General features: G+C 40.5%; 2 protein-coding genes across 5 annotated transcripts in view; both read right to left on the reverse strand.

Moving 5' to 3' along the window:
* myot (myotilin) overlaps positions 1 to 2,080 on the reverse strand; it is a 29,362-nt gene extending 27,282 nt beyond the window's left edge. The window contains exon 1 of the mRNA XM_068326500.1: positions 1,944 to 2,080. The gene's annotated coding sequence lies outside the window, so the exon portion shown is untranslated. The remainder of the gene's footprint in view (positions 1 to 1,943) is intronic.
* Positions 2,081 to 4,071: 1,991 nt separating this feature from the next.
* Positions 4,072 to 22,453, reverse strand: part of si:zfos-2326c3.2 (mitogen-activated protein kinase kinase kinase kinase 4) — a 62,133-nt gene continuing 43,751 nt past the window's right edge. For 3 of the 4 annotated variants that reach the window (XM_068326058.1, XM_068326059.1, XM_068326056.1), the window contains 13 exons: positions 18,303 to 18,379; positions 17,896 to 17,990; positions 17,370 to 17,454; positions 16,978 to 17,145; positions 16,320 to 16,425; positions 15,937 to 16,092; positions 15,387 to 15,530; positions 14,625 to 14,759; positions 14,433 to 14,533; positions 13,811 to 13,960; positions 9,869 to 10,028; positions 9,286 to 9,425; positions 4,072 to 8,646 (listed from right to left, as the gene is read on the reverse strand). In XM_068326058.1, the coding sequence (XP_068182159.1) occupies positions 8,563 to 8,646; positions 9,286 to 9,425; positions 9,869 to 10,028; positions 13,811 to 13,960; positions 14,433 to 14,533; positions 14,625 to 14,759; positions 15,387 to 15,530; positions 15,937 to 16,092; positions 16,320 to 16,425; positions 16,978 to 17,145; positions 17,370 to 17,454; positions 17,896 to 17,990; positions 18,303 to 18,379 (1,601 nt within the window). In that variant the 3' untranslated portion in view covers positions 4,072 to 8,562. The remainder of the gene's footprint in view (positions 8,647 to 9,285; positions 9,426 to 9,868; positions 10,029 to 13,810; positions 13,961 to 14,432; positions 14,534 to 14,624; positions 14,760 to 15,386; positions 15,531 to 15,936; positions 16,093 to 16,319; positions 16,426 to 16,977; positions 17,146 to 17,369; positions 17,455 to 17,895; positions 17,991 to 18,302; positions 18,380 to 22,453) is intronic. The other variant, XM_068326057.1, reaches the window with a different exon arrangement.

The following is a 22,453-nucleotide window of genomic DNA, read 5'->3' on the forward strand; positions in this document are numbered from 1 at the left end:
TTATGTTTTACATAGTTGTAATATTAAAACTACTCAATATCACATACATTGTTTTTTCATTACTAAAACATTTGCCTAATAAAATTGAAGGAAGATAATCACTATTTAAAGGGAATAAATCTTAAATAAATAAATAACAAGATTTTTTCATCAATATTTCCAACACCTATACTGTCAGTGACAGCAGTAGTACTTTGACTGTGACAAATCCTCATGTAAATGACTTTATGTAAATGACAAAATGAGATTTTGATGTGTGATAAAATCAGACTCCTGTTGTCCCATCTGGTGCGCCTTCCACCAAGTGCAAGACACACATCCCCTGTGACAGACACGCCTCTGAGCTCTGATTGGTGGGATACAGTGGGGATCAGCTGGTTGGTGAGGTTAGGAGCGCTAGATGGGGCCGCAGGAGTCCGACTGTTACACACATCTCACGTTCTGCTGTGGGGACATGGTCATTGTTTTAGAGAATATGGCAAACATTTTGAAGTTCAGTTTGACGTGTGGATTATTTTTGCAAACACACACAGATGAAAAGAACCCATTCCTATATTCCACTTTCCGATATGAGATAATATTGTGCTTTTCTGAGGCCAAATGTCATACTCATATATTTCAGCTGAACTGCTGGAATTAGCAGGAATTAACAACTGTAACGTCCTCTGTGAATATGTTTAGAGTGACGTACTTTCACCTGTAAGATTCGCAAGTTGTATGTGAGCTCTGGGGATTCATGTTAAAGTGAGCATGTGAACATTCTACCAGTGACAATCCTGTCATTTACATTAAAGTCAAGCTTTTTCCCTGCTGTTACCTTATGTATTATCATGCAAGCATTGGTTTGTCTGTCTGCAAGCAAGACTACAGAAAAATATTGTTCATGGATTTTGACTGATTGCTTTGTAAAGTAGCGTATGGTGTAAGGGTGAATCTCTTATTTTGATGGTTAACGTCTGGTCTGGGCTCTCTAGTCTAGTTACAGAAAGGACAGCAGAGGATGATGGCAATGTCATTACAGGTAACATTTAAACTGATGCATTTTAGAGTAACCCATCCACTGCGTGGTAAAATGATGTCTGTGTGAGACTGGCAGCCAGACAGACATATATGCAGACCGACAGACAGGCAGACAGACTCATTCCACAGAGTCAGCTTCATGTTTTTGCCGAGCTTGAGATTTGAAATGTCTACCAGGATGTAAAATAGAGTATTAAAGGAAAAGAGTAATTCCTCTACTTTAAACTCATCTGATTTCTAAAACACCTCTTAACACTCCACCTCTCCAATTCTCCGAACTCCTCAACTTGGGACTGATTTAGCCTGCAGTCGGTCACCTGATCTCTGTGTGCACCAACCGCAGCTCATCGGCTAAACGCAGCGTCATAGAAGCATGCAAGACTCGCACTGTGATCCCAACACACACACACACACACGCGCACACACACACACACACACACACACACGCACACGCACACACGCACTCTGCCACCCACTCTTTGGCTGGTATGTCTCGCGTTGCCTCACCCTGGAGACTATATACCCAACACAGACTTTTCACTTCAAGCCTCTAAACCTCAAAACGGATGCAACACATTTTTCCTTCACTGCAAACATTAAAGATAGACAGGCTGACAGGCAGACAGACAGGTAGGTAGGCAGGCAGGCAGGCAGGCAGGCAGGCAGACAGACAGACAGACAGACAGACAGACAGACAGACAGACAGACAGACAGACAGGCAGGCAGGCAGGCAGGCAGGCAGGCAGGCAGGCAGGCAGGCAGGCAGGCAGGCAGACAGACAGACAGACAGACAGACAGACAGACAGACAGACAGACAGACAGACAGACAGACAGATAGTTCATGCATGTACAAAGCAGGCCTGGCAATTGAACACACTGCTCAAACCTGTCGAGCACGTGGAAAGACACGCTCCCCTCCTTACCTGTCTGGTCTTTTCCCAGCAGGCAGGAATATCAGAACAAAGGTATTGATCCAAAGGTGTGTGTGAATGATCCAAAAGCTGATTGTAAAACCACTATGTGAGCGTGTAGCTGCCAGTCATGGCTCGGTTACTGGGCGCTCCCTTCTCTGGGTGAGCTGACATACAAGTTTACACACAAACCCCTGAAAGGGGTGTGTGTGTGTGTGTGTGTGTGTGTGTGTGTGTGTGTGTGTGTGTGTGTGTGTGTGTGTGTGTGTGTGTGTGTGTGTGTGTGTCAAGGGGGGTCGTGTTGGTGGAATGGGGTTAGGGGGAATCTGAGGCCGGTGAGGATGGAATGAGAGGAGAGCAGAAGGGATACTAAAAGGCATATTTAAAGCTGTGTCAAGTGTTCATCAACAGTAACACACTGATCCGTAAGGCCCCTCAGATGTCTGTGTGTATCTTATGTTAGCAGCTAAAACCACCCCAACCAACTTGAGACGAAGGTAACACCTGATGTACCCTTCAGGCTTTTAGAGATCGCAGGTTGTATTTGTATAAAATTATTTCAGACGAGGACAATGTTGTGAATGTCAGACATGGAGACTCAGCGACCTAACTTTCATTCAGGAGGGTTGAGACGGGGGCCAGGAAACCTGCGAGTGGTGCCAGTGAGTCTTCAGGGGACACATGAGAAGAGACCCTGGAAATGGGAGTGAGGAAGAAGAGAGGGAGGGGTGTCCTTTTCAGTCTTCGTGCTTGTGTGTTTGCTGCTCACCATTGCTGGATTTACAGCGATATAGACAGCATTTATACTAAAATACTTCATAAATTTTGACCTGACCTCAAATAATTAGTCTAACCCTAATAAATAAACAACTACAAGGTAAAATTATTATCATTTGAACTTGGAAAAAGGCTGTAATGTATTTGAATTTGTGTAGTTTCTAGTTTTTCTTCTGCTGATGTAAAAGTTGTGAAAAGCTGTTATAGCATGAGCTTTGTATGAATTTCTGACACCTGTGTTATCCTTGTAGTAACATGTTGCAGAAGTGTGATGATTTGTCTTGGCACTTATCAAACTAAATGGTAAGTTTTTGTGCTGAGAAGATGTCATAACACCCACATTTGTGTCTGTAGTGTTTGCTGGTTCAAAACAGATGCAACACATTTTTCAGACAATTGCTCTTTGGACAATTGCTGAACTTTGAAATCAGCTCTGAACTGATGTGTTGTCTTGTGGCTAAATTGGAGGTCCCATCCAATTCATTCTACGTCCCCGAGACCCGCTGTCGTGGCCACTCTCACCAACAAGTGTTGCAGACTGGAGAGCTGACACAACACATCCATCCATGGTATACATATGCTTCTGACAGACTTGAGGGCAATGGGATGACTGTGGAAGGTTTTACAGCCATTTTTTCCCAAAGGGATGGTTGCACGAAGGGTTGTTTCAATAGTTCTGAACAACGAGAAGTAGACAGAAGCAGAGGGAGGTCTTGACAGGTAGGATGATACACTGGATGCACCGGTAGGAGCCGCCACGTTCATTACTGATAGTGTAAGTGGTCCAAGGTGACCATGAAACCATGAAAAGACTGGTTTCACTACCAGCCAGAGCCTTTATAGGTTGACAATCAGGCCTGTGAACATGACGAACTTGCTAGTGACTTCCAGAGGGTCATGGATTTAGTGTTAGAGGGACTGCTGTGGTACATTTACAGCAGCTGAACACAGGCAGCTGTGAGCAGTTTGTTACTTTAGGCAGTGTTTTTTAATCACTGTGCCACATCTCACCTGTGTGCCATGACAGAACGTCAGGTGAGTCTTTGTACCTAAAGGAGTCGTTCACTTTGGATACTACGACAGATAAAAAAGAAGAGAGACAGCATGAAACAGAAAAGGAAGCAAAAATAAGAGAAAGAATGGAGAACAGAAAAAGAAAATACAAAGAAAGTAAGGAAAGAAGAAAGTTTTGTTGTGAAAAAAAGGCCTAGATTATTCTTTGAATGAGTGATTCTAAATTCCTCATTTAACTTACGGCACGTGACGATCCCATCATCACATTACTTTTGAAATAGGGAACATCTGGGATAACAATGACATGCTTGTAACAATAAAGAACAAAATTCAGAAAAGAGAGACATCACCAAATTCACCATATTTATTGTTATCTTACAGACTTTTGCCTCAATACAGGGAAACACTGATCTCAAAGCAGGATGGTTCAGTAAATAATGCATCAAACAGGTCCAGTGCAAAAAGCAGACCAAAGGATCGACTTTATAATTGTCCAGAGATGAACTGGTCAAGGGGAATACAGTATATGATTTCAAAAATATCTACATAGTATGATTTTTATAATCTGTTTGTCTTTAGAATTTACAATTTATTAAAACAGCACAATTTACTCCACAATATGCTGACAATAATTATAAATGTTGAATAAACTTTGGTAAATAAGCTTCATGAACAGGCAACACTAACATTCATCAATGAGCACTATAAGGACATTTTTCCAAAATAGTTTTGTAACCTTCTTAAAACACATCAGAACCCTTTGAACCTTTTAAAATAACATTTGTGTTTTATCTCCTTACCTGACCTTCAACTCAAATCACTACAACTGTCTCATTCAACCGTATTTTCTCTTAATGTCTGAATCATGACGTCATGTTAATGTCAATCATTCCTGTCTGACACAAATGTTCACTTTCTTTCTCCACAGACTTCTACACAAGCACGCACACACACACACACACTGGAGTTCCCCAATTTAGTTTTTGTAACTTTTGAGTACAGTTATACAGTTATGGTCTGCTTTCCCACATGCATTTCTAATACACGGATTTCATGATGGAACTAAAGAAACATTTGCAACAGACAAAGTTTCCCATCCCGAGGAAATCCATTGACAGACAAATACTGTATGTAACTTTTAGAACTGACTTCAAAGAGTGCTTCAGCAGGCATCCGGTTGGATGGAGATAAAACAATGAAATGCTATGGACAGAATGTCAGACCAAAGAGCTCAGGATGGTGAAGGACAGTGGGAGCAGGGCAGATGTAGATTGCTAGAGGAATGTAAAGCAGTCGTGAGAGGAGATGTGCGTGCAGAGATTTGAGGTACAATGAGCCTGAAGTATTGATTTGTTAACCAGTGAAAGCTGTGAGTAGAGGTCCACTGTCTAGATAGAGGAAGTTTGTTCTAATGGCCCACATGTTGTAGCTTTAAACGATAAATAATATGACCCAGATAAAGAACACATGATGAACTGTGGCTCTGCCATCATTACCTTCAGGTAGACCTGATTTCTTTATGGTTCCTGAAAACAGGATAAAGGATGATGCAGATGAAAACAGTTTAAGAAAGGCAACACGTTTAGCACTGTTGATAGATATCACAGAATTCTTAGATTTTTACAGCTTTGTAAAAAGACAAATAAATGAAGTCAATCAAATGGCCCAGTCCATGAGATCTACGTGAATGTAAAGTACAGCAGTACACGAGACAGAAGCACTAATGAACCACTTTTGATCTGATGTGGACAGACCTGGATTATGATGACAGGAAACAACCCAACTGGTGTTGTGGAAACCTGGTGATGTGACCACTACAGTGTCTGGATATAAATATGACAAGGCCTGTTCAGAAAAATACATTTATATCTTCATGTATGTCAAAATCTTAAAAGAAAAGTAATTTGACACTCACTTAAAATGCACTTTCAGAAGGTTTGCATGTGACCCATAGATGCCATATTCTAATCTGTGATGCAAAACAATGGCATCAAGAATCTAGCTACTGTGTGCTACTGTAGCTAGTAGATGTTCTAGAGTTAGCTAGCTCCATTGTCTTGAATTCTTTAGCACATGTTATCCAACACGTGTTGTTTCACAGTCCTGTATGTCCATTTGCTGGAACCATGTAAACTACTGTATTTATCTGTTCTGGTGTCTCTGGGAAACAACTGAAAGATATTAGGCAGGCATTATCAGAAAGTTACATTTCCAGTTTAAAATATTCTCACATAACCAGCTACCTTATTTCCATATAGTCCATAATAAAACAGTAAAACTCAAAGTATCAATGATTATAAAACATTTGGCAGATTCTGAAAGCCTGTGGCACAAAACATCAGATGACAACCAGATCAGATGACAAGAAGAAAAAGAAGAAGAAGAAGAAGACAACCAAAGCTTAGAATGAGGAAAATATTGGAATGTGAGAATGGATCCAAACAAAGTTATTCATTTTTGATGGTAAAATTCAGTTGCCTATTCATTTGTACAAGACTGTGTATATATACATGTGTGTGTGTGTGTGTGTGTGTGTGTATATATATATATGCATCTTACATTTTGTATTTAGTATAGTTATTTATAATATTTAAAGTATTTAGAATAGTTAAGTTATGAATGCACAGTTTGAGACACCACCTGCCGGAAACAAATTCCTCGTCTGCTTTCTACAAACGATGGCCAATAAAGCTGATTCTGATTCTGATATATATATATATATATTTATTTTTTTGAAGATACGTTATTCCTGGGGACATTTCCTGTGTCTCATGCGTTGGGAATCTAATTACACATTTCTAAATCTGTAAATTTTAAAATATATTTTTTAAATGCAGTTTTTCTATTTGAAATAGTTGTGATTTGTGAATTATCTCACAAAGTGTAAGATGTCAATATATGCAAATGTTTATCTTTGTGTTCTTGTTCTGTTGCTCATTGAGACACTATTTTGCTTGTAGTCAGATTCACACTAAAGAAATGCTGATTTCATCATAAGATGATCATAGGACGATCCGTGACACCCAGATGTTGGTCCCGTCTTGGATAAGAAACATGAATGTAGAGCAAAATATGAAGTTATATGTTCAACGCTTACGACAGTATGATGATGATTTATACGTGTTCTCTTTGAAACATTACAAAACAGGATACATTGCAGACATGTACAAGGTGGCCATTGTGCAAAGAGCCTGATGTCTACATGTCAGCCACAAACCAGAGCTAAGAAGGAGCCGTCTGGATCGTCATACCTGAACGTGGGCGTTCAAGTCCACAGACCACCCAGACAACACGTATCAACTCTGCTCTGGGATGGATTTCACATTCATAAGCTTTTCATTATGTACACTTACATTTGGAATGAGACTAAAATGGCTTCTCAATTAAAAAATATTTAGAAAACAGTGCATCTTAGAAGACTATTTACATCCTAAGCTGTACATAATAGATTCTGAGAAACATTCCTTGCCTGTTACTGTAGAGAATTTTTGTATCTCTCTTTGAACACAATACATATGGTAAATTACACCTGTAACTTCTTCAGTGCAACACACTTAAGGTCGTATGTGAAAGGAAATATTAAGACTAAATACATGATACATGGTCCACATCTGTGGTGATGAAAAAGGACCTAACAGTGATGGTGGGGTTTGTTTTAATTTAAGAATTAACTTTTGCTTACAATTTGGTGACCAATGCATTCCTCAACAAAACACAAACAAAAAAAAAACAAAAAAACGCGGATTTCATTAATGTAACATTTGATGTTATATGGAAATAATTAGCGTAAAGATGCACAAAGGTGACCAATTTTTTGGGGGGCTCCTTGGTTGCATCTTTGTCCCGCAATGAGCTGGTGCCTTATCTGGGGTGTACCCCAACTTTTTCCAGTAGCCAAGGGCTGTTGATGGCTGCTGATGAGCTGATTGAAGTCATCGAATTTACAATAAAACGGATGGATGGTTTGTGTCTACTGGAGAGGAAGAAAACAGCACTAAAGGCCTTCATAAATAATATCACTGAGGTATCACAAGATTATTAGATGATTCAAGGATCTGAAAACTGATTTTGTTAGAAACAAAAAGGCAAACATTGTGACAAAATGTGAAATGACATATAGTAGTTGTCCTTCTTAGTCCTCTAACCCACACTTTAAAATGCTCAGATACTGTTCAGAGTGCAGCATGAAAGAATTAAAAAATGAAAAAAAAAAAAAAAGCAATACTGTACTCCTATGGTCTGTATTCTGTCAATTATCATCCACCTATCAATTTATGATCTTCTTCAGAAGAATAAAAGGCTGTTGATCCAGAAATACACCCATCGAGCTGTGATAACACCTATAGGCTTGAATTACTGATGTAATTAGCTGAGTAAACAATACTCTCATAGAGATGGATGGCAGGAGAGATGAGCTGGATGTGAAACAAATGGAATGCCAGTGAGAGGTGGGATGGGATGCTAAGGATGGATGTTGACAGATGATTCAATGAGGAATCCAGACATGCATCCAAATCAAACCATCTTTTGAGCCTCCAAGCAGACATGATAAAATGTCTCCATAGTTGAGAAGGATGGATGTCAGGGGCAGACTTTTCAATCTCCAAGGCTGAAGGAGTTTAGGATTCAAGCTTCATTGCAGCAGCGAGTCTTTTTTTTTTTTCATGTACGTTTACATGGAAACTGGACACTGCAGAGTAATGGATTCAGGATAAAAATAGTCTTTGTGTCCACTATCCTTAGAGATGAACAAAGATGCATCTGCAGGCAAAAAAATAGAAAAGTAAAAAGTAACAAAGGCAGACACCACCAGTTGATCTCAGAGCAGCACGTCTAGTTGTTACCAGTTGAACAAAGAGTTCTGTCCAAGAGTCATGAAGTAAATCTGACTGCTGCCTCCTGACTGCACCGAGGCAAAGAAGACCTGCAGTGCGACCAAAGAACAGATTTAATGCTTACACATTTATTATATATTCAAATGCGAAGTACAGTGAGTCAAGATTATGAACATGAACATCATCCTTGAGACAGGCTATGAGATACAGCTAAAAGTTAAAGCCAAGGTAAAGTTCTATGTCAAACTATTTTCCGCCCTTTTTTTTAGAGGATTATGGGCCCACAATTTAGGGGTTAGGATTATCATGCAGCAAAATGGAATACAATAATGATAATTATTTTTGATAGGATGCAATAACCCAAAACTAAGAAACGGTTCAGTTACCAGAAAAAAGGCTAAAGATATCTACAAAAGAAAAAGACCTCTACCATGTTGCACTGGTCCAGTTTAACAGGTTGTGTATATTACATATTAGGTTTTTCTAACTTGATATTACAACTTTTGTTTTAAAACAAAGCAACATGCCAAACCAAGCTGAATACTATAGTAATCAAACAAGTTACTCTATTTAAGCAGAATGTATTCAAAATTATAAACAGTTTCTTCATTTAAAAAAATAAATATTGGACTTCACATTTATCCCACATTGCATAACCTTTAAGTAAAACATAAACAAATATGATGAAAACAATCGAGAAGTGTATGTTTATGAGTACTCATTCCTACCTTGTCATTCCTTTCACAAAGGAACTTGAGTTTCTGGGCCTTCTTGTGCATGAACACTCCTTCCAGGTTTCCCGTGTTGACTGACCTCAGCTCTATGGCTTTGTCTCCCCAACCCATCACCTGGTTAGACTGGAGGTACGCTGGACAAACGGACAAGCATGGAGGGGAAATAAGGGGTCAAATACAGACAATCAGACAAATACAGATACAGAAACACACACACACACACACACACACACACACACACACACACACACACACACACACACACACACATATTTTTATCGCACTCTGTCCCAAATCTGTCTTCACAAAATCTGGTTCAAAGTACGCTCTCAGTGCCAAGGGCAGCTGCTGATTTATAATCAGTAAGTCAAACTACAACCAAACCATAATGTCTCAGCAGTAACTACAGTATAATATTTGATCTAAGAATTCAGACAGTGTCACATCGATTGTCACTGTCAAACGTCTCAGTCTTACTGTGGATCTGAAAGTAACACACATTTACCGCATTGATATGTTTGTTGTAATGTCATGTTTCAACAAGTGAAACATTTGAGTGTGTAAGACTGAAACTCACCCACTGAAGCAGGCATCTCCCCCCACTGCAGCACTGTATCCTTGGTGATGCGGCCATAGGTGTCAATGTAGACGCCCTCATCCTCATAGCAAACCAGAACCTCAGTACCAGCGCTGTTTGGCAAAATGATGATGGCATGAGGATGAATGGAACCTTGGATCTATGAAGCCAACATAAACCACTTTGTTAGGACACCATCAGACGTACACTTTTCTGCAACAAAAACAAAAACTTCAGGAGGCAACAGCGTCCCACCCGCACTCCAACATGTGACATCACAGTCTGCTGAACATAATCAAATTTATCTTGGTTTTCTGAAATCAGTCTGAGAAATAATGAATGACATCACCACCAGTAGCACCCCTATAATTAAAAAAGTGAAAAAAGGTTAAGAGAATATTAAAGAAGGGCCAAGTTTTAGAGCAAAGCCTCGTTTCATTTCAGAATAAATGTCATGTTACTGTATTTCTAGTTAGAAACGTCACTCAAATAATCGAATAAAAAGCCGTCTTTTGTGATACAGCAGCTCTGCAACACTTAAAGAACATTTGGTTTTTTCAGAAACCACTACATTGGTTATAAAAATCAGTTTGGAGACATTCTCGACCTCGTTCAGATACATTTTGCTCACCGTTTGGGAAACAAATATCCAGTCAGTTTTTAAGAAGCCCAGAATCAATCAAAAATATTTAACTAAACATCAGAAATATTTCTCCAACCAGCTAAGAAACATTTTTCTAACTACTGTATCTCAAAAAACATATCTCACAGCTAAAAAAAAAAGGAATCTTTCAAGCTCATCCAGGATTTTTTTTAGTTAGGCTATGATCTTTGCTATGTTTTAAACACTGAGTTAAAGTTTATGTGAGCATATTTAATACGTTACCAGAGGTTGAGCCACTACAATCCTGAGCATCAGAACAGGCATCCACAGACGTAATGCAATCTTTATCCTCTGCCTCGGTATCAGCATTGTTACATAGTTTGCAGGCAACACTGAAAGAGGCTTGTGTGTGCGTCTTGAAGAGGTGAGTGACTTAGTTTTGTATTTATGTGAATTGTTTTTAACAGTGATGAGGAAATATAGAACAGTGCAAAGAGTCAATGTGGGTGTGTGAAAAGTGAAAGAAGTGAAGGTGTGTGTATGCCAGCATGGATATAAAGCTACAAAGAACATACAGGGGTGTGAAGTGTCCTCAGGAGTACTCCCAAACAGATGTATGAGGATGTTCAAGAGCAGGGGTTGGGTTTAGAAGTGCTCCGTCGCTGCGTGTAAGAAAGCATGCGGAAAGCCTGACTATATATACGCAGGAAAGACCACGACTGGTGAGCTGAACTGATATTGCAGCAGAAGGCGGTAGCAGTACTGTATAAGGCGCTGGTGTAGTAGGCAGCTGTGTGCACTCGCTTAATATGCCAGAAGAGCAGTGAGGAAAAAACGACGCTCAACAGGAGCAAGAGTGGGTCAGGACACAGAGTTAATGATCGCAGGAGAAAGAGGACAGGATGGATGTATTTTTAGAGCCTGTTTCTCTTTCTCTCTGTTCATCTCTGGCTTCAACTCCCCCATGTATACAGGAAGTAGCACACACTAAGGGTGGCTGGGACAGTGTGTGCCTGCATGTGTGTCTGTGTGAGAGTGATTTGCTGTGTAGAACATGAATGAGAACCAGAGATGGCAGTACAACTCTGGATGGGACCCTTACCTATCAAAATGAGTTCATAGAACACAAAAAAATCCCACTTAGTTCTTAAATCTTAACAGGTCATACAAAGTTCAAACCTGCAAAACATCTGGTCACATGATCTTAGAATGGCACAGTGTGTGAACGAACAACATAAAATAACTAACCATTTTAAAACTAAGGCTTTCCAGTGGCTCAGAACATCATCAGTCATGAGCCTCTATAGAGTTTGTTGAAAAATGTAATAAGATTATCAGAATCTGAATGAGATTATGACTCACTGGAGACAGCAGCGCTTCACATCCCACATACAGCAGTGGAGAAAGCAGTATCCCATTCTATCTCTAATTGTACCAGGAGTGGAGAATTTGTTCACATCTGAATCATTCACATAACACTTTTTGAAGAAGGTAAAGTCTTCTGTTTTTTATAGACTTCAACAAGTCATGAAAGATGTACACACCTTAAAAAACTGCCAAACCATAATGTGAAGCTGTGGAAATACAGTTGACCCTTCTCTTTAATAAGCTGGTCACATCGATCCAGATGCACAGTAACACACCTTCATTGTTAAATTATCATCTATCTGCTGTACAGTATTTTTAAATATGACTCTATATGCACCTCTAATTCCTACAGCTCTAGTTATGCAGCTTTAAAATCAATCCATTCAATGACTCAGTCTGAATCTCAGTCTGAACTAAATCAATGGACTGACTGACGTTGAACATGCCAGGAGTGCAGTTAAGAAAATTAAAAGACCACTGAGATTATATTTTTTAATGTAATCTCCCACTCAGCAGCTAGAGCTGCAGGTTATAGTGTTGATGCCATTCCTTCCCCTCAGCCCACACACACAGAAGTGTGTTGAAAATGTAAACTTGGAGAGTGACCAAAGTATTAGTTTAAAAGATGTGAGGTTGGAGGAGCACAGTTGTACTTATCATTAAACGTTCTTGTCAGTTGCTGTTTGTAAACCACAAAGGACTCCACAGTATGAGGCAGCAAAAGAGAAAAAGACAACAGAAGCAGTTTCATGACATTTATACGTCGTATCATCAGAGAAGTGTGGGTCCATTTTAGACAATAATAATGAACAAACTTCAACAAACCAGGTGACACCTTCCTTTCATTGTTACACCGGTCCAATCAAAATATAATTAAAACTAACTTCTGACTGGTTTTATCAACCAGAACAAGAACCAGAACCAGAAATAAAATCTGGAACTGGTTAAGACAAGACAAAAACCATAATCTGAGGAGAAAGTATGCAAATGGGGGAATAGAGTGAGGAATGAATGAGGGAGCGAAAAGTTTGACAGAAGTATACTGAGTGGGAGAAGAGTTGAAGAAGATGTAGAGAGGAAAAGAAATAAAAGAAAGCATTGAGTGACATCTGCACACTGAGTGGGATGAGGAGGAGGATACGACTAAATCCTGAGAGATGGCGAGGACATGGTTGGATAGTCAGATAAAGCAGGAACTTCTTTAGAGAGCCAGTGAGAGAAAAACCTCATCAGTTGCAAACGGTTATATTAATACTAAAACCAAAACTATCTTCATTGGTTCTTCTTCTGCATATGTATCAAAAAAAATGGATAAAAGGTTTGTAAATTCTTTGGTGTCACTGGAACCACGTTTGGGTTGTGACTTGGTGGTGAGACGAATCTTCTGAGTGGTAAAACTGAGTAAAGGATGAATGGAATGAAAATGCTCTTGTAAAATGGTTGACTCCAGCTGACAGTCACATGTCCTACTTTGTTTTACAAGAAGAAAACATGACCGGGTTTTGATTTATGAAAATGAACAATCATTTTTGGCATAGTCTGTTGAATGGGTACAACTCTGCCTTGGTGGTGCATCGGGCTACGGCTTGTATATGGGGACACAGGTTTGTATCCCCATTGCAGCTGGAAATGCATCTGGTGTAAAATATGTTAGCATGTCCATAGTTCAAGTTGCAATGACTTCCTGTGAGTGAAAAAGGAAGTAGCTGAACAGACACTTTTAATGTTCCACTGTAAATAGGTACACAATAAATCTGTGACTAAAGAGAGTTAAAAAGATGTTATCTTGCATGGCAAACCATGCTGTTTAGGAGTTTAAGTAAACTAATTTTCAGCCCTGAGTTTGTTGAAGTATTGATTCACTAATGATGTTGTCACAAAGGTTTTCAGTGTATTTGTAGAAAACCTGTTCTTTGACAAACAAAGACAAACAGAAAAATAATCAACTGTTGAGGTTTAACAACTCTTACATGTGTGGGCAGGTAGAGGTCATAAGGCGTTCCAGAGTCAACATCAATGGCGTGGAACCCAGACAAGGAGCCGTAGATGACCTTTAACCTCTGACCTTCCTCCACTGTCAGATCAACAGACAATGGTTTTTGAGGCAAAGACCTGAATGACTGTACAGACACAAACATATGCACATTTCATTATATTCAATGATATAATTTCCACATAAACTGAGACACCGGTTTGCTTTATCTTTTTCAGAGTATTTAGGGTTAAACTCCATAGTTTGGAAAACAAAGTAGCTCGGGCCACAGAGGACTCAAAGAAATGGGGCGCAGCTCTGCTGAGAGTCTGAATGTGGCTCTCAGAGCCCAGATGTGTCATGTCTGCGTCTGGCTGTGAAAGCGACCCTGTTACATGTCTTCAGCCATGAATTTTAATATTGTTTTCTCAAAGATGAAAGAAGACAGTAATGATAAGCTGTTTGTGGAGGTTTAAGAACATCAGAGATCTCAGTCAAGAATCAAAGAAACTGAAGGACTTAGGACACTTACTTTGGGGGTTCAAGTTTATAAACAACTATGAGTGGATGGGATTCACTGCCAACAGAGAAGTTACAAATAAATTACTAATGTTACTAACCTTGAAGGCCATGAATTTGTGGTACGGTTTTGGGGCCCAGGCGTACACCTCCACAGCACTCTTCAGAGCAATCACCAAGAACTTTATCTTCTCATAACGTACTGAAGAAACAAGATGTATAGAAGCACCTGATAAAAATGACAGAGATTCTTCACAGTACTTGTGATTTAGAGCTCTTCAGCTCGGACTTACCAATTTTGTAGTGCACACACCCCTCCAGGTCACCTACTGAGGTCCAGCCCTGTCTCTTCTCTACCTCTGGATCATTACGAAGGATTTTATTCCTTAACCAGGACAGGTAGTACAGACGGAGCTTGTTCTTTTTACCTACACACAGTCAACCAAGTTACATGCAGTGTGGTAAATAAGACAAATAAGGAATGTTAGATGCTTTATTCAAAACACATTGAGTGCCCCGGAGGTGCCCTTGAACTAGGCATTGGATGACTCTGCTCTCTGCATTGCTGTTAATACTGGATTATCATCAAGTGAAGCATTATCCTATTTATATAATGGCTTAAAGATTAAAAAGGCCATAAATGTTTACTCTCTAATAAGTGGATTTGCATCCCATTAAAGTCAGCTGTTGCTTAAGTGGTAAGATTTCTGTGCTGATGTCAAATGGACTTGAAGGAAAAGCTTGAAGACATTTTTCCTGACAACCAAGAGGCTCCTTCAATTCTGACCAGCTGAAGCTTCAGGCTTTTCTAGTCAGTTCATTTGACTTTACACCACACGGAGATCTACCATAACCTGGATGACCGTAAGTCTTAACAAACATCTTAGGTGGGGAGTCGCAGTGCCCCCAAACTATTTGCGAAAGTGTTCTTGAGCAAGATGCTTAATTCCTTGCACCACAAGGGGTACCTTCTGCTCCTCAGTGACGGATCAAATGCAGAGAACAAGTGGTTAATAAGGTATGTCTGTGGTTTTTCTGTACTTGAAGCTACAGACCTGATATAGTGATCAGGACATTGAGTCCCTCCAGTACGTCCATCTGCTGAAACCTCCGCCTGCTGATAAGGGAGTACACCTTTCCCTGTCCACTTCGATCCAACAGCCACAGGCCATTCTCAGTGCCCACCAAAAGATTCACACCTTCAGAACAAAACGCAGATTACACCTCACAAACAACACAGTCTGTCACGTGTGTACTGGTCTGTAAAACATTGGTAAATATGCATATCAAATAATGAATTGTAACAGTTGGCAAACTGTCAAAAAATGAATATTGTCCAGGAATTCTATTTTAGCTTATGGTTTTGATATAGCCAGAAAACAATTTTCCTTGAAAAACAAGGTGACAGCCTTACAGTTCTTAATATCTACAATAAACACACAGGTACAATCAAACACACACACACACACACACACACACACACACACACACACACACACACACACACACACACACACACACACACACACACACACATTTAATAAAAACAAAGCATTCATGCAGTGTGTATTTTAATGTACAAACAAGTGAAGTAACACTACAGACCCCAGAGTCCAGCACAGAGAACTTCAGTGTTGAACTTCTTCTTGTACTTCCGGATCTCTGGAGTGTCGCTATGCGGTCTGATGTTAGTTGGGTTCACATTGACCACAGAGCCCTTCCTATGGTTCTCTCTCTTGATTGGTTCACCTTTACATCCAACTGTATGGGGACAAAAAGACCAAGCTAATGATGCATGGTGTATTAAATCGTATGACGTCACATGAGAACAAACTACTTTACCTGGTTGTGTAAGAAGAATGCATTGCTGTATGTTGCAATATTGAATGTGTGTGTGTGTGTGTGTGTGTGTGTGTGTGTGTGTGTGTGTGTGTGTGTGTGTGTGTGTGTGTGTGTGTGTGTGTGTCTGTGCACGTGTGTGTACTCACTTGGACTTTGTGGTGGTGACGATATGGGAATCAGTCTTGGATCGATGAAAGACAAAAAGGAGGAAGATGATGAGGAGGTGCTTTTACCAGACGGACTGCTGATGGACTGTTGACAAAACAGATAAAGAATTATTATCAGCTGTTTTTTAATTGATTTGGCTCTGAGTAACCTGGGAGCCAAACCCAAAAATTTGAGCTGATGTTGCTGTTCTAAAAGAGTCTCTGGTTTTCATATAGTAAAGATTTGTAAAGTCATGTTAAACTGTGCAGTCTACAGCAATGACATTAATTCTCTGACCAACGGTAGGTCTGTCCATCTCCGTGCAGAGGTTGTCTGTTTGGAAATCAACTATTTAACATGGTCAATAGTATTAGTACAACTGCATTCATGGTTCTAATTATGTATGAATTAGAACTGCAGTGAACCTGTGTACATTAAATGTTCCCCCGTCTCCCTCTAGTGGACAAAAGCAACCAACACAACTAGAAGAGAGCCACTTGGCAAACGTTCAGCAGCATTTTCTTCCATCTGTTTAAGACAAACTGTGCACCTCATCGTGATCAGTCTCGATAACGGAAACACAAAAATTCTGTTGAAAAAACAGCTGAGTTTAGCTCCGAAATCTCTCATGTCAACCAGACTGAAAGATAAACCCACATGCAGTTCCTGGTGTGTGGGGGATCGAGGGGCTGTTGGCGACTGCGAGTAGTTGAGTTCATGCGCTCGCTGCTGCTGACCAAGTGCATAATGGGTATGGCCAGATGAGGACACTTTCTGTAAGAGGTCTGGTAGAAGGTAGGTATCATCTGAACTGCTCTGAGAAATCTACAGAAAAATAGAAGAGACCAGGTGATGGGGGCTGTTTGATTCTCAGTCAGTCAGTAGAACAGTTTATATGTGGAGTGTATCACTCCAGCCACCTGCAGCCAAACATGGACATGCAGAGATTGGAGGAGATAATGGGGAGAAACAGATTGTACAACTGTGTGTGTGTGTTTCTGTGTGTTCGCGTGTGTGTGTGTGTGTGTGTGTGTGTGTATACTGGGTACCTGGTTTGTATTGCTGTGTGGTTGGAGTATGATGCCATCAAGCATTCCTCTGTAGTATTTCCCCTTTCCATTGGATAGGCCAGACCTTGAAATAAAGATGTCTCACCATTTATTAACTTCAAACGAGATCAGTACTTGAAAATGAAGCTGATTATTATTCTGGGATCAGAAATGATCTTTCATACCTGTCTTATAGAACAAGAAATAAAAGTGACCAAAATTGACTTTTACCTGCTTTATCTTTAGTGTCTTTTTAAGAAACTATAACCTTATTAAATGAGTGTCTTGGGTAAAACTTGCTCAACAGCAGAAATATTTCCACATTCAGGCTTTCCCAGTCGATGTAGTGTTACATCTAGTAACAAAATCATGTTTGGATCGGAATGATTTTGTACAGAAACAAAGAAACTATGATATATACTTTATTCTTCAGGTGTTTTGAAGTGAAGGAAAAACTGGAAGAGATGTAGTGTACATCAACAAATTTTTAACAATGCAATTATTACACAGATGATGAAGAGCTAACCTATTCCTCTCTTCTTCGTCACTGCTGCCGACCTCATCGCTGGAGGAGGAGTATTCTGTGGCCTTGTTAAGCCGACTCAGAGCGGATCTCATGCCCTGTATGATGGAAGAGAGGAACAATATCAGTAAATGAGGTTAGGTGAGTCAGATGGTCAATGAAAGAGTTGAGGAAGAGGAGTTTAATGTAGTGAAGATAAAAATGAGCTTACAGGACAGACTGAGGTCAATTTCAAGACATTGTAAGCACATTTTAGGTAACGATAGTTTCCCTCATTGTTAGTCAAGGTCTGTGAAGTCAGTGGTTTCTGTTTAATAATGATAAATGCTAACACATGTCCTAAGAACACAAGTACAGTATAAGCAGAACAGCAGGCTTTGGTCATAGGTATGAGTGTGTCAGGTGTTTACTTGTGAGTTTCCACTGGTTATATTTTCTTGCATCTTCCTGTGATGCTGCAGGAGAGGACTCTCCAGCTTAAAGTAACCTTCAATACACACAAACACAATGATACAATTAAGTAAGCAGCTGTTATGCAGTGAAACATCATTAGCTGGATGAAATTGATTAACTTGCTTGCCTGCACATTGATTTTCACTGGGCTGGTCAGCTTCAGACACAAATTATGATTACAGAACTCTGATGGAGCATGAGAGGCAAGACCTCAAATCCTTAATTTGTTGACCACATTACTTAACATTACCATTATTGTACATATACATATAATAAGAAAACACATAAGAAAAAGCGAACTTTGAAATTGAACTCAATATATGAGTAACATCTTATGCAGTTGATGGAAGAAGAGGAAATTTTGAAATTCAAGTTGATCTTCAACTTTAATGCAAAGGATATTGTTGTGACACCAGATGTTTCTGAAATTGTGTAAATCAGTGGTTCTTAACCTGGGTTCGATCGAATCCTAGGGGTTTGCCGGAGGCAGATGTATGTTACCGAACATACACGAATCACTGTGTACGTTTGACACATCGTGTCAATTCGTGATGACACGCCCCCCTTAGCCATCACTGGCTGCAGGTGATCACATGACGCTACATCGATTAGCCTACCTGTGCTACAGCGGATTTTGCGCACTCGGTAGTCGATTTATGCCTGTTGTGATGGTACATTACCTGATTGCTTTCTTAAAATTTTAATTGATAGTAACTATGTTGAGCAAAAAAAGAAAGTGGTCGGACAAATATGTGCAACATGAATTTACATGTACTATATAACGGAACGTGATGGGAGTCAGCGTTCTGCGTGATTTGTAATGTCAAGTTGAACAACTCTAGTCTCACACTGGTAAAAAAAAAAAGGAACACTTCCTTAAGCTGCATGGAAAATAAAAGAAACAGACTTTAATGTGAAAATGACATAAGAGTGGCACTTGCCAAGGTGAAGCCACGCATATCTGAACTGGTCTCTCAATAACAACAGCAGAAGTCACACTGATTTGCAGGAAGGTAATTTCATGTGAGTTCATGTACTGTCTTGGTTCTGTTCTTTGAAGAAGGTGACATTAATGCACAATTCATTAAATACACCAGTAAAACATATACTTATGTCTTAAATTTGAAAAAAAAAAGTTTTTTGTTTTTTTGTTTTTTTTTTACAAAAGAAGGGTTCGGTGAGTGAACATATGAAACCGGCAGGGTTCGGTACCTCCAACAAGGTTAAGAACCACTGGTCTGAATATTTTGTCATTTTGTAAAAACAGAATTCTACTTTCAGTCAACATCTGACTTTGCAGAAGCTTCTTCTTGACCTGCTTCCTTCAAGTTTCTTCTGTCTGTTTACATATTTTGTAGTTTAGCTCTACCAGAATGAATTTATAAATCTGATTCTGAACCATTAATACTGCAAGTCGCTTACACTCACTAAAAACATGAAAAACTGTCTCACAAAGGAGACAGAAAGGACACTGATTTGACACAGCAGGGTAACAAATAGAGATAAAAGCACTTGAGACGATGGCACTTTACTTTACTTTATTATGGATCCCCCATTAGCACTTGCAAATAAGCGTGGCTATTATGCATGGCACTATGTAGAATCCTACATGGGAGACTGTACAAAACTCTACACTGTGGGTCCGGTCCATTTCCTTGCAGCTTGCTGGTCCAGGCAGTGGGCTCTCTATCCTTTCCTGTTGATTTGTTTTTCACAGATTTTGTAGGGTTTTTTCTTGTTGGATGTGTGAGGCTGAGTGTCTGAAAGTTTTTGAGAAAAGGGGCGGCAGTGGCTCAGTGGTTGAGCAGACGTCTTAAGAAAAGACATCGGCGGTTCGATTCCCGCTACCGACAGACACCCTCGGAGTGTGAGCTGACAGTGGGAGGTGTCAGCTCCCCTCCTGGCCACTGCTGAGGCGCTCTTGAGCAAGGCACTGACCCCCTTACAAGCTGCTCATTTGGGGCGCTCCCTGAAGTCGTGACCCTTCACTCTGCCTCCCCATGTATTAATGGTTGTTGTACTAATTGCATGCTTACAGGCCCCTAGTGTGTTTGTTTGTTCAGGGGCCTGTACACAACATTGTATATATGGTCTGACATATGCATGTACGAGTGTAAAGATAGGGGATCAATAAAGTGGACTTTCTTTCTTCCCTTTCTTTCTTAACAGCCCTCTAACCTGGGGACTGATGTTAACTTCCGGGAAATGATCTTTTTGATCAGGTTCAGTCCCTTTACTGTAATCCATAAGGATGCTTCTTTCTCTCCCAGAGAGTCCATCCATCCATCTTCCACCGCTTATCCGGAATCGGGTTGCGGGGGCAGCAGCTTCAACAAGAAGCCCCAAACTTCCCTTTCCCCGGCCAAATCCACCACTGACTGGAGGATCCCAAGGCGTTCCCAGGCCAGTGTTGAGATGTAATCCCTCCACCTGGTCCTGGGTCTGCCCTGGCATCTCCTCCCAGCTGCACATGCCAGAAACACCTCTCTAGGGAGGCGCCCCGGAGGCATCCGCACCAGATGCCCAAACCACCTCAACTGACTCCTTTCCATGTGAAGGAGCAGCGGCTCTACTCTGAGCCCCTCGCGAACAGCAGTGTTTCTCACCCTATCGCTAAGGGAGACGCCAGCTATCCACCTGAGAAAGCCCATTTCAGCCGCATGTATCCGCGATCTCGTTCTTTCGGTCATGACCCATCGCTCATGACCATAGGTGAGGGTAGGAACGAAGATTGAATGGCAGATGGAGAGCTTTGCCTCTCGGCTAAGCTCCCTCTTTGTGACAACTGTGTGATAAAAAGAGTGCAACACCGCTGATGATGCCCCAATTCTCCGTCCAATCTCCCGCTCCATTGTTCCCTCACTCATGAACAGGACCCCAAGATATTTAAACTCCTTCATTTGTGGAAGGACCTCATTCCCCAGAGAGTCTTTGTCTCCAAAGTTCTAACACCTTTTGAGCTAACCTGCTAGACATAGATGTTCAGCAGTGATTCCACAGTCTGGGCATCCTGCAATGTCGGCTCTGCATTGTCTACCATCTTATCGAGACTTACAGTCTTAGTTTGGCACAGGTGTGGCTCCATGAATAAGTGGTTTCTTCAACAACTTAAACAAAGAGTTTCAGATTTTTCCAGAACTGCATTTAAAAAGATTTTTAAAAAAACACACCTTGATAAAATTAAGTTTAGAAATTTTAAATCTCAACTGTAATCTAAACGTGGCACTTCTGCTGTCAAGTGAATGAAGCCCAGTACCTTCTCTTCTTTTGTTAAAGTCAACACCCCCTAAGGCACCGAATACAAGCCATCCTAGTAAAAGGTAATAAACTTTGTTTGGATCTCGGCTAAAAAACCTGATGGGTGTCCATGCTGGCTAAGTGGTGCCAGAGCAGTGTGGCTGCAAGGTTGTTTCTGACAAGAACACTACCACTAGAAGACATTTGAGGGAGCAGCCATTTCCATTTTCAAAGTTTTCCCTTGATTTTCTCAATGACACCATCCCGGTTCCTCCTGACCGTTGCCCCATTACCGCGGAAGACACCAAGACAATTCAGATCATCAGTCCTCCAACATAGGCACTGGGGGACATTCACACCATCCACTGACAGCAAGGGCCTCACTCTTGGTCCAGTTCACCTTTGCTGTCTGTGGTCCGTATGAATCCTCCTCTACACATCCACCAGGCCAGATGAAAACAGATCAGCTGTTTCAGAGTGTGTTGCGAAGCTGGGTGAGGCTCTGCCTGATTGCGGTCTGAAAACTCACACTCAGTACAGTTAAAGTCCCCACCCAAGAATAAAAAAATCCTCTGAGCTACAAAAGTTCAGTCTAGTTTAGAGTAGACGTTTTCTAGAAGCTCTTCCGCTCTGTACTATTTGTTGGACCATAAATATTCATAAACACCCTGTTGTGGTGCTCAAACTCTGCCTAGGATAAGAGATACCTCCCCTTTATGACATCAGTTTATTTCCTCTTTGCTGTGTTAAACACCAGCTTCTTTATCTTTTCTTCTCTGGCTCCATTTACTTTTAAAGTCCCCACTCTAAAAGAATCCATAATGAGGGAGAGGTTAAATGCAAGGACCTTAAAATAAATAAAATTGTCAGT

The sequence above is a fragment of the Antennarius striatus genome, chromosome 10 (genome assembly GCF_040054535.1).
Source record: "Antennarius striatus isolate MH-2024 chromosome 10, ASM4005453v1, whole genome shotgun sequence".
In the NCBI taxonomy this organism is placed as follows: Eukaryota; Metazoa; Chordata; class Actinopteri; order Lophiiformes; family Antennariidae; genus Antennarius; species Antennarius striatus.